This window comes from Procambarus clarkii, chromosome 10 (genome assembly GCF_040958095.1).
Source record: "Procambarus clarkii isolate CNS0578487 chromosome 10, FALCON_Pclarkii_2.0, whole genome shotgun sequence".
In the NCBI taxonomy this organism is placed as follows: domain Eukaryota; kingdom Metazoa; phylum Arthropoda; class Malacostraca; order Decapoda; family Cambaridae; genus Procambarus; species Procambarus clarkii.
In genome coordinates, this window is record NC_091159.1 from 46,475,799 (window position 1) to 46,488,984 (window position 13,186).

Sequence of the window (13,186 nt, forward strand, 5' to 3'; positions counted from 1 at the left end):
CTTCCTGTCCCTGTCGAGGTCACCAGATCTTATGCCCGAAACGCTTTGCGTAATAGTGGCTTTAGGCATTGTATGTACTAGCCCTATCTATAAATCCATCACTCTTCGTAAAATCTCTTGTATGTATGTACCTTACCTAAATAAACACTTTGATTTGATTTGATTTGATCTACATGGTGGCCCTCGGGTGGATTCAACTCCTGTGATGCAATAATCAATTAAATTTCATTTAACACACGATATGGTTTATTTATAATACATATGTGCGTGCGTTTGTGTATTTACTATTTGTGCTTGCAGGATCGAACTGTTAGCTCTTGGACCCCGCCTTTTCCAATATATTGACTCCCGACCTATTTTTTCCTTCATATCTATTACATATATTTCTCTCTAATATATACAAACATACCCAGGAAGCAGCCCGTATCAGCTGTCTAACTGTCAGATACCTATTTACTGTTGGGTGAAAAGGAGCATCAGAATGAAAGAAATTCTGCCCATTTGTTTGTGCCTTGGCCGGGAATCGAACCCGGATCTCTAGCACTACGACCCCGGAGCTCTGTCCTCTTGGCCGTGTATGCATAATTCAGCCCGTCCTCTAAAAATGGGGAGGTAAATGTAACAGCCCAATAAGTGCAATTATGTACTATGTATGACAGTCAGGAATTGTACTTATTTACACTTAGTATTAAATCGTAGTCAAATATATTGTGAATATTTGAGTTTACCTGACAAGCTGAATAGAAAACCATGACCTTACCTAACCATCTTAGTTTTTGAAGATAAGCATTTTATTGTTTCTTAATTACAATTACTACTTAATTTGTAGCTATATTAATATTACAGTTTTATAAAACAAATAAAAGAAAACTAAAATATATCAATAAATTGTAAAGTAACTCAGGATATTTTCAAATTTTGTATAAAACTTTTATTGTTTAATAAAACTGAAAAAGAAATTCCTGATATTTAAAACTTTAAAATAGCGACTGATAAAAAATTTTAGCAAAAAATTCTTAATGTATAGAGAGGTAAATATAACAACCATATAAGTGCAATTATGTAATATGTATGAGTCAGGAAAGATACTTATTACACTTAGTAAATGAACAAATCCACAAGGGCCGTGTCGAGGATTCGAACCTACGTCCGAGAGCATCCCAGATACTGCCTTAATCGACTGAGCTACGACATGGTCAAAAAGAGTTGAAACCAGAAGTTCTACTCAACTTACTTGGATCCTGCAGTCTCTCCGAGACAATAAACCAGGGTTTTACACAACTCCCTCATGCCCCACAAACCATGTAAAACCCTGGTTTGTGTCTCGGAGAGGCTGCAGGATCCAAGGCTCAGTCGATTAAGGCAGTGTCTGGGATGCTCTCTGACGTAGGTTCGAATCCTCGTCACGGCCCTTGTGGATTTGTTCATTTGATGCATCACGGTGTTGTGATTTCTGTGTGTAGTGAACACTTAGGATTAAAACGTACTGTCAAGTCGGAGGATGGGTTGCAGCAATTATCTAAGAGTAGTTACAGGATGGTGCTGGGAAGACGGAACACCACTACGCTCGTGGTGTTCCGTCTTCCCAGCACTCTTTGTCATATTTACCCGAGGGCTACTAATACTAGTGGCCTCGACGAGAACAGGAAGCCGGCGGCTTGTCAAAAGTCTCCCCCATTTGATTTGATGATGTTTTCCAACTGAATTATAAAGTCCAGCAGAGTTGTGGCGTTTACGGCTTCGGCAATTAGGCGGTTCCACGGGTTTACAACTCTATGGGTGAAAGAGCATCTCCTGTTTTCTGTATTCACCTAGTTGTGCTTGCGGGGGTTGAGCTCTGGCTCTTTCGGCTCGCTTTTCAACTGTGAATCACTCAACGGATTTTTTTTTCACACACTCACCCTCAGGAAGCAGCCCGTAGCAGCTGTCAAACTCCCAGGTACCTATTTATTGCTAGGTAACAGAGCATCAGGGTGAAAGAAACTGCCCATTTGTTTCCGCCATCGCCGGGGGTCGAACCCGGACTCTAGGGTTACGAGACCCGAGCGCTGTACACTCAGCCATCAGTCCCCCTATAATGAGAAACTCCACTAGGACTATACGACCCCGGCATTGTCAGTCGCCCACTCTACCACTAGATCAATATTGACTTGTCAATGTTCAAAATTCAAAATTCAAAATTTAAAAAATTCAAAATGTCGTACATTGTGGCTTGTTGAGCTTGAACCCGCTGCTCCTCGTTCGTGTTACATCTCACCTTTTGAAGAAATTGACCGGATCGACATCCTCCAAATTGTTCAGTATTTTAAAAGTTTCAATGAGATCCGCCGTGTCATGCTTGGTCTGTAGTGTTGTCAGCCCTGCCGCCCTCAGCAGTGTTGTCAGCCCTGCCGCCCTCAGCAGTGTTGTCAGCCCTGCCGCCCTCAGCAGTGTTGTCAGCCCTGCCGCCCTCAGCAGTGTTGTCAGCCCTGCCGCCCTCAGCAGTGTTGTCAGCCCTGCCGCCCTCAGCAGTGTTGTCAGCCCTGCCGCCCTCAGCAGTGTTGTCAGCCCTGCCGCCTTCAGCAGTGTTGTCAGCCCTGCCGCCTTCAGCAGTGTTGTCAGCCCTGCCGCCCTCAGCAGTGTTGTCAGCCCTGCCGCCTTCAGCAGTGTTGTCAGCCCTGCCGCCCTCAGCAGTGTTGTCAGCCCTGCCGCCCTCAGCAGTGTTGTCAGCCCTGCCGCCCTCAGCAGTGTTGTCAGCCCTGCCGCCCTCAGCAGTGTTGTCAGCCCTGCCGCCTTCAGCAGTGTTGTCAGCCCTGCCGCCTTCAGCAGTGTTGTCAGCCCTGCATGCCGCCCTCAGCAGTGTTGTCAGCCCTGCATGCCGCCCTCAGCAGTGTTATCAGCCCTGCATGCCGCCCTCAGCAGTGTTGTCAGCCCTGCCGCCTTCAGCAGTGTTGTCAGCCCTGCCGCCCTCAGCAGTGTTGTCAGCCCTGCCGCCTTCAGCAGTGTTGTCAGCCCTGCCGCCTTCAGCAGTGTTGTCAGCCCTGCCGCCTTCAGCAGTGTTGTCAGCCCTGCCGCCCTCAGTAGTGTTGTCAGCCCTGCCGCCTTCAGCAGTGTTGTCAGCCCTGCCGCCCTCAGTAGTGTTGTCAGCCCTGCCGCCCTCAGCAGTGTTGTCAGCCCTGTCGCCTTCAGCAGTGTTGTCAGCCCTGCCGCCCTCAGCAGTGTTGTCAGCCCTGCCGCCCTCAGCAGTGTTGTCAGCCCTGCCGCCCTCAGTAGTGTTGTCAGCCCTGCCGCCCTCAGTAGTGTTGTCAGCCCTGCCGCCTTCAGCAGTTCATGATACGTGACATGAGTTTAGTTTAGTTCATTTATTATGCACCCCATACCCATCCTGTGGGCGGTAGTGGAAAGGGGTTACAGAGGCACATAATGGGCTCAGGGACTGAACCCCACAATTCATTTAGCTAAGCAAGTTACAATCTTGATGAGCTAGTTACAAAATTCAGTATAAGTCGTCACATCAACAATGGGTTCGAGATCGACCTCAAGTATAGTTTCTAAATTAAGCAACTGACATATGTGGAGAGCCTAGTGTCACAATTGATATGTTTGTCCTGCACACCGCCCCCCATCCAGTGGGCAGCGGTGGATAGGTTACAATCATAAATAAATAAATAAATGTTTATTTAGGTAAGGTACATACATAAAGAGATTTTTCAAAGTTTGTTGGGTTAATAGATAGAGCTAGTACATACAATGCCTAAAGCCACTATTACGCAAAGCGTTTCGGGCAGAATCCCTAATCCTTAATCCTTCCTTAATCACTCTTAGTTACTACCTACAGCTCTTCCATGATGTTTGTTCCAATCGTCAAAAAAAAAACACTTTCTACCCAACATTGGCACTTTATTTGTTATAATATTTTTTTATCATTTTTTCCCTCCGGCAGCTTTGTTTCCTTGGCTTGAATTTATGACCTCTTGCTGCCTGAAGTTGCTGTTTTGAAGAATTCTTTGTCTATTTTGTAGATTCCTGTTATTATTTTGTACGTAGTGATCAACCAGTCTTTTGGTTCTGGTATATTTTACACCTCGTGTGTGTGTGTACTCACCTAATTGTACTCACCTAATTGTGCTTGCGGGGGTTGAGCTCTGGCTCTTTGGTGTAGTGTGTGTGTGTGTGTGTGTGTGTGTGTGTGTGTGTGTGTGTGTGTGTGTGTGTGTGTGTGTGTGTGTGTGTGTGTGTGTGTGTGTGTGTGTGTGTGTGTGTGTGTGTTATTCCAACTGTAAATGACCTAGAGGTAAGAAGTGTGTTGTGTCACGGGGAACGGTAAGCCTAAGAGTGACTCAAGGGGAATGACCTGCCTGGGGGTGAGTCAAAGAGACTAGCATGAATAAGAGTGAGTCAAAGATGCAGTGTGCGAACAGAAAATGTAATTGGCCGGAAAAGTGTGGGTGTGCTTGTGAGTGTGTGCGTGTGCGTGAGTGTGTGTGTGTGTGTGCGTGAGTCTCCAGTCACCGTTACCTAGACAACTGCATACCATAGTCATGAGCTGTACACTCCCCTTGTACTCACCTATATGCACCTGCAGGATCGAACTTTACCTCGTAGACCCCCGCCTTTCTAGCGCTCGGCCGTCTAATGCAATACGACTCCCAACCTATTTCCCTACCATATCTAATTTTAAAATTATGAACGGAGCCCAACCTGCTCCGTCAGTCCATTGACTGTTTCACTTCTCTTACAGATACAACAACATTCTTCCCCTCATCTAATTCTCAATATTTATTCCTTCTTCTATAGCAGGGGTCTCCAAACTTTTCAATGTAAGGGCCACATTATATATTTCCCATATTTATGCGGGCCGGAGGAATAAATAAATGAAATTGCTATTTTGTATAACTAAGATAAAGGCATTGTCAAAGTACAGAGAAAAGAATATTGTACAGTGTTTGTGCTCCCTGAAACGGAAGCAGCGAAGCCCCACTCGCCCTCCATCCCCACAATATACAGTTATACACAACTGATTGGTTGTAATGCACAACACATACCTACCAGTATTAGTATCTGTGCGTCACACTATCGAGAGAGAGGAAAACTGACTCGGGTTGAGCGCCACCAGTCAGCAGCCCCAGCTTTGAATAATTCTGCGATGCCATTCGTACGATAATTATTTTTTCAAGGCCACCACACAGGGATTTGTTTGGAGGGCCGGATGAAATTATGTGGCGGGCCGGATGTGGCCCGCGGGCCATAGTTTGGAGACCCCTGTTCTATAGTATTAGTATTTTTTGCGAACAATTCTCTTTTCCCCCCACTCTCGATCTTTTTAAGTACTTTATACATCTCTATCATGTCTCCCTTCACTCTCTCCTTCTTTCTAGCGTCTCCTTTCAGTATGGCTTCGTGAACAAATCCACAAGAGCCGTGCAGCCTGGGGGTCCTACTGAACACACAAGGGTCCCGAGGCTCCCACTGGAGTCGAACCGGGGTTTTGTGTGTGTGTGTGTGTGTGTTTTTGCGAGCGCGTGCGTGCAGAGAACCACGTTCAAGTGAAATTATGTTGTGTGTGGGAGGCCGCCGAGGCGGAAGATGCACCAGATGTGCGTGTAATATATTTAAGCAATCTTCTCTCGTACGTACAGCAATGTACCGCCCGTCAGCACTGTGGAGGAATGCCCGACAGACCACTGGAACATTATCTAACACAGTGCACAGTTACGAACCCAATAAGATTTCAACTTAGATTCAACAGAGCAGAATAAGTTGTTAAACACATATGGCAAAGTCTTACTGAAGCGACCATACGAGTCATAAATACTCATACTCCGCCCAAGTAAAACAGAAACAAGCAACACTTAGTGGGCCAGCCAGAGGCTTAGGGCCGCGCAGGAATATCCCTGAAAAAACAATAAAAATGAATGTGTCTTATATATATATATATATATATATATATATATATATATATATATATATATATATATATATATATATATATATATATATATATATATATATATATATATATATATATATATGTATGTACCTTTACCTGAATAAAAAATCTAAATTTAAAATCTAAATCTAAATAAAGCGCGTCAATGACTGGGCAAGTACAACTCAAACCGAACTTGCAGGCATATACCTTGCCACTGAATTTTTAAAAGACAAAGGCAGTGGACTTATATACTGTGACTCGCAGAGTGCACTCCTGGCATTGAACGCACATAGTAGTGACACCCAGAAAATAGTCAGTGATATTCGAATGAATGTTTTAGCTGCTAAAGAAAGCAAATTTGAAATTAAATTCCTCTAGATACCATCACATGTTGGCATCTCAAGGCATGACACTGTTGATATGCTTGCAAAGACAGCCTGTAGTAGGCCAGTGGTAAAATTTGATATGGGTGTTTCATTAGCAGTGACAAAGACAATACTTAAACAAATATCTAATGAAAATCTCACCGACTTAACAAATTCACAAAGACCTGAAAGTTGCAGCATTAAACATTATGATAAATATCGTGAGGAGACATTTATATATGGAACAAACAGAGCAAGAACTCGGCAATGTTTATGGTGGCCAGAATACGCCTGGGATATAGACGTATCTGGCAGCTCTCTCAAAACCCAAATGTGGAGTACACCATGTGTCAACTTTGTGAAAGAGAAAACATGCACTCCTTGACTGCACTCAGCTTCCCAAGGCATAACTTACCTGGTTGATGGGGTTCTGGGAGTTCTTCTACTCCCCAAGCCCGGCCCGGGGCCAGACTTGACTTGTGAGAGTTTGGTCCACTAGGCTGTTGCTTGGAGCGGCCCGCAAGCCCACATACCTACCACAGCCCAGTTGGTCCGGCACTCCTTGAAGGAAACAATCTAGTTTCCTCTTGAAGATGTCCACGGTTGTTCCTCTTCATAACTGTGACATGCTTGTGTCTGAAGCTAGACACGGATATAATGAAATAATCAATGATGGAGTCAGAGTTTGTCTCCTGTGGATGCCTTCCCATATTGGTCTCCGAATGCATGATAGATATCATGAGTTAGCCAAAACGTTTGCTCATAAAGAGAGAATGGATTACCATCTTGGACTGCCTTTAAGCAGTCTGAGGGCAGTAATATTCCAGGAACATCAACAAAATTTCGTAGACTTGAGGCAAAGTGAAATTTCACACCAGTTACTCCGTCTATCATCATTCTATTATGCAGGAAGAACCGCACGTCTATGGGCCATCCAATAATGTTAGCAGACTTCTAGATGTTACCACTGCTAGACTTAGGCTCGGCTACAAGTACCTCTGGCAGTTTGTAACATCTGCTGATGTAGATTTGACTAAATGTAAACTCTGTCAGCAGAACTATTCGCATACTTTGCGTCATTATATAATGGAATGTGAAAAAATCGCGGAATTCAGAGATAACACCATCAATGGAGTCCAGGAAATGTGTAAGTACTTCATTCATTATGTACTGACAGGAATCAGTATCCAAAATTTGCTTACTGTAGGTAATGCATGCACATGACTGTAAAGCTGCCGCCCAGTTGGGTGGGTGTGGAGCACATGACTGTAAAGCTGCCGCCCAGTTGGGTGGGTGTGGAGCAAGACTAGTAACTGTGTCACTCACCATACGTATAAAGTGCCTTGTATAGTGACTGTTGTGAGCCTCTTGTTGAATCACTTGTGATATAAAAAGATTATCGATATTTATATGTATTTGTGTAAATGATAGTATATATATATATATATATATATATATATATATATATATATATATATATATATATATATATATATATATATATATATATATATATATATATATATATATATATATATATATATATATATATATATATATATATATATATATATATATAACATTAACAATTGTGTAACTAGCTTCAAAGATTGTCACTTGCTTAGCTAAACGAACTTTGGGGTTCAGTTCCTGAACCCATTATGTACCTCTGTAACCCTTTACACCACCGCCCACGGGATGGGTACAGGGTGCACAATAAAGAAAAGTCCTTGAATATTATATTTTTGTAATATGTCCCATATTGACTGACTTTCGCCCTCCTGGGCTGAGGTATGCTGAACTCTGTCAATACTATATGAATACTGGAACACTTGATGATATATTGGACTTGTACCCAAGATTTACTATGTAATGTATGAGGTATACAATGTATATGTTGTAACTATATAACCTGAGTGTATATAACCTGAGCTTATAAAAGTATCTTAGCCACCTTCAGTTGTTGTTGTTAAAGATTCGCTACCTGGAACAGAGTTCCAAGTAGCACGGGCTATGGTGAGCCCGTAGTGCCTTATTGGTTAGGTGCTTAATATCACACAAGTTGCACATTAACGACACTATGTAAACAGACACTTTGAACACTGTTCATGTAGAACAGACGTAAATCTATGTATTTAGGTTCGAAGGTTAGCTTAGCACTACAATCGCCTTCTGTGGTTGATTGTTCAATAAACTCCTGAACTATATGTTTAACAGACCTCTCACCCTGTCCATGGAGGACAGAAGAAAATGTATATATTTTTTGAGATATATACAAGAGTTGTTACATTCTTGTACAGGCACTAGTACGCGTAGCGTTTCGGGCAGGTCCCTGGAATACGATCCCCGCCGCGAAGAATCGTTTTTTCATCCAAGTACACATTTTACTGTTGCGTTAAACAGAGGCTACAGTTAAGGAATTGCGCCCAGTAAATCCTCCCCGGCCAGGATACGAACCCATGACATAGCGCTCGCGGAACGCCAGGCGAGTGTCTTACCACTACACCACGGAGACTGCATATTCTGGTTAGCATTCGTAAATGTCTGGCCACGTCTGTGGTAGAAAATAATAATAATAATAATAATACAACAAAACATACCTCCAATGTGCAGCCTAATATTTTTGTCGTCAAAACAACGAAGTCTTCGTGTGTGTGTTTGTAATTTTGTGTGTTTATGTGCGTCTGGTGCAAGTGTAGGGACCCATAGCCTCAGTGAAGAAAATAAAGAAATATATATATATTCTTGGTGATTGGTGATTATATATATATATATATATATATATATATATATATATATATATATATATATATATATATATATATATATATATATATATTATATATATATATATTATATATATAATATATATATATATATAATAATGGTGTGTTTTCCAGCGAGAGAGAGACAATGGTGCGAGGCACTGACCGCGTGTTCACACTCGCTTGACCCTTCATGTAGTGACCTTCCCTTGGACCAGTGACCTTACCCACCCTGGCCATTGACCCTTTAGTGACCTCGTGGCTAAAGGTCAGCTTGATGCCTCTATACGAAAGCTCCTTTGCATTGTTGTATGTGTTGCTTGTGGTGTATACATGTGTACACCACGAGCAACACATACATGTATGTGATGTTCGTTATGTATACATGTAACTGATCTCCAGTATGCAATAATTTGTGTAACGTTCATGTGATAGTTTGTCTATAGAGACATTATATATAAATAAGGGAAATCCCCGAAACCTCTTTACCGATTGCTTTTTGACACAACGTTGCATTCGAATACGCGTGTTTTTATATACCTACTATATAGATGCCACACCTGTGACAGGTAAAAAATGCTATTTTGAAAAAACAGCGCCATCTGTTGCATGTAAAACCAATACACGCCATACTAAATATGTTACGATTCCATTTTAATGTTTCCGATTGCATTGATCAATTAAATTTTCATAGATTTTGATTTATTTTCATTGTGATTTAATTATTTTGTGATATTGCATTGGAATTGAGCTGTGTTGTTTACCGTACCGTTCATTTCGTGAATATAGTTTATTTTTTTATTTGTTCATTATTTTTCATTTCGTTTTTTAACTGTTCTTATTTTTTAATGATGGGAACATCAGATCATTTGATGTTCCCATTTTTCTGATGGGAACATCAGATCATTTGGGAACGCATCGTGGAATGGTGGGGAGGACGATGGGACGTGGGAGAGGGGAATGGTGGGGAGGACGGGGAAAATGGTGGGGAAAATGGTGGGGAAAATGGTGGGGAAAATGGTGGGGAGGATGGTGGGGAGGATGGAGGGAAAGGGGAGGTTTTCTGTGGCTCAGCAACGCGCATATGTTGCTGCGCCACAGGAAGGCATGGGCCGGGTACAGCTATAGGCTTCTAATATATGTGAATGATGTACCCGAGGGAGTGCTCATGCATGTGTCAGTGTTTGTGGATGACGCCAAGCTGATGAGGAATGTGAAACTGAAGAAGACTACATAAAGTTACAGGAAGACCTTGACAAACTCTTAGGAATGGGCAAACAAATGGTTGACAGAGTTCAATCCCAACAAGTGTAAGGTAATGAAGATGGGAAAAGGGAGAAAGGTGACCAAGAGATATCCACACCATAAGAGTAAGGTATTTACATAGAGGAAACATACATATATATTCAGTATTTTAAAACCTGAGGGCATCTGACAGGTCAACAAGGACTACAGCCGCTTTAGATTAAGAGAAAGCAGGACGATATGATACACGTGGAAGCTGAAAACACAAATATGTACAAGAAATATAAGGAAATATTACAGGAACAACCGTGGACATCTTCAAGAGGAAACTAGATTGTTTCCTCCAAGGAGTGCCGGACCAACCGGGCTGTGGTGGGTATGTGGGCCTGCGGGCCGCTCCAAGCACCAGCCTGGTGAACCAAACTCTCACACGTCAAGTCTGGCCTCGGGCCGGGCTTGGGGAGTAGAAGAACTCCCAGAACCCCATCAACCAGGTATCAACCAGGTAATCAACCAGGTAATCAACCAGGTAAATACGTGTATCCTGTATGGGTGGTCAACACGTGGAATGTATAGAAAGAACAAGTTGTGGAAGCCACCTCCACTCACAACTTTAGGACCAGACTCGACAAAGCATTCCAACGTCATACTTTAAATTTAAACTCAAATCAGCGGGGCATAAGGAGCTAACCTCACTGTCCGTAGTCACAGTTAGGTAAGGTTAGGTAAGGTTAGGTTAGGTTAGGTTAGGTTAGGTTAGGTAAGGTTAGGTAAGGTTAGGTTAGGTTAGGTTAGGTTAGGTTAGGTTAGGTTAGGTTAGGTTAGGTTAGGTTAGGTTAGCAAAGGACCCCGAGCCTCGCGAACCACCACCCCTCCTTGCCAGCATCATCATTACCACCACCACATCGCCTCCAACCCCCCCCCCCCCCCCCCCCGCCACCACCACAATCGCCACATATACCACCCTGCCAGCAACCCTTCTCCCAAGTTCCAACACCGCCCCCACTACCTCCACCACCATTCCCACTACCCTCCCCCTTCCGTCACCAAAACCAACACCTCCCCCACTACCCCCCACCTTCAGACCGAGTTATTTGCCTTGCTCCTTGCACTGAAATGTGTACAAGTCTCCAAACTTGATACATTAATTGTAAGTGACTCCTTATCATCCTTAAATGCTCTCAACTCTTTAAGACATAACTGTAACATGCTCGTGTCCGAAGCTAGACACAAATACAACAAAATTATTAAGGATGGTAACAGAGTCCATTTCATGTGGTCTCCATCTCATGTTGGCCTCCGAATGCATGATAGAGCTGATAAGTTAGCCAAAGAATCTGCCTTTAAAGGAGCCGTTGAGTGTAACCTTGGATTGTCAATGAGCAATCTGAGAGCAGCAGTACACCGAGAACTTCAACAAGATCTTGTAGATCTGAGGCAAAGTGAAATTGACACCAGTAATTCCATCTATCATCATAATATCATGGAAGAGGAGCCACACATCTATGGATCATCCAATAAAATCAGCAGACTTCTAGATGTTACTACTGCTCGGCTTAGACTCGGTTACAAGTATCTCTGGGAATTCTCATTATCTGCTGATGTAGACCTGACCAAATGTAAACTGTGTCAACAAAATTATTCGCACACCCTCCGTCACTATGTGATGGAGTGCGAAAAGATACGTGAATTCAGAGACAATTCTATAACCAATGTTCCAGCGATGTGTAAATATTTCATTCAAAATTATCTGCTACCAGAAATTTTAGCGAAATATCCCCAGTTTGCTAACTGTAGGTAGTAACTAAGTGATTGTAACCTATCCACCGCTGCCCACTGGATGGGGGGCGGTGTGCAGGACAAACATATCAATTGTGACACTAGGCTCTCCACATATGTCAGTTGCTTAATTTAGAAACTGTACTTGTGGTCAATCTCGAACCCAATGTTGATGTGACGACTTATACTGAATTTTGTAACTAGCTCATCAAGATTGTAACTTGCTTAGCTAAATGAATTGTGGGGTTCAGTCCCTGAGCCCATTATGTGCCTCTGTAACCCCTTGCTCTACAACCCAGCCATCACTACCACTACACCTTCCCCATTACAACAACAACCCCAACTCCCCCCACCACTACTCCCCCACCCCCAACTTCCCCCACCACTACTCCCCCACCCCCAACTTCCCCCACCACTACTCCCCCACCCCCAACTCCCCCCACCACTACTCCCCCACCCCCAACTTCCCCCACCACTACTCCCCCACCCCCAACTTCCCCCACCACTACTCCCCCACCCCTATCTCCCCCCACCACTACTCCCCCACCCTCGCCACCACAGAAGAGGTAAAGACACGTGGAGGAACTAGATGGAGAAAATCAATAGCCTCTCCCCCCCTTCCTGGCTGATGAAGCGACACAGAGGCACTGTGTCACGCCTTGTCTACGAGTTGACATAGAACGTTTGAACAGATAATCTCCCAGAAATCTGGTAAAAATGTACTCGTGGTCCCGATATGAAAAATGGGGCAATATACTTGAGGCTCTCCACCACCGACCCGGAGTTATTAGCAAGTGTTCCGTGTAAAGTGGCGGAGAAGGTGATCAGGTGGAGACTGGTGGAGCGCCCGGAGAGGACATTGCCCGGAGACCACCAACTATGCGCGCCCGGAGAGGACATTGCCCGGAGACCACCAACTATGCGCGCCCGGAGAGGACATTGCCCGGAGACCACCAACTATGCGCGCCCGGAGAGGACATTGCCCGGAGACCACCAACTATGCGCGCCCGGAGAGGACATACTCGGCCGGAGACCACCAACTATGAGCGCCCGGAGAGGACATTGCCCGGAGACCACCAACTATGAGCGCCCGGAGAGGACATACTCGGCCGGAGACCACC

General features: G+C 43.9%; 1 protein-coding gene across 1 annotated transcript in view; it reads left to right on the top strand.

Annotated features, from left to right (window-relative positions):
• LOC138363351 (putative uncharacterized protein ENSP00000383309) overlaps positions 1 to 3,320 on the top strand; it is a 3,822-nt gene extending 502 nt beyond the window's left edge. Inside the window, exon 2 of the mRNA XM_069322378.1 lies at positions 2,350 to 3,320. Within this exon, the coding sequence (XP_069178479.1) occupies positions 2,350 to 3,320 (971 nt within the window). The remainder of the gene's footprint in view (positions 1 to 2,349) is intronic.
• The last annotated feature ends 9,866 nt before the right edge of the window (positions 3,321 to 13,186 follow it).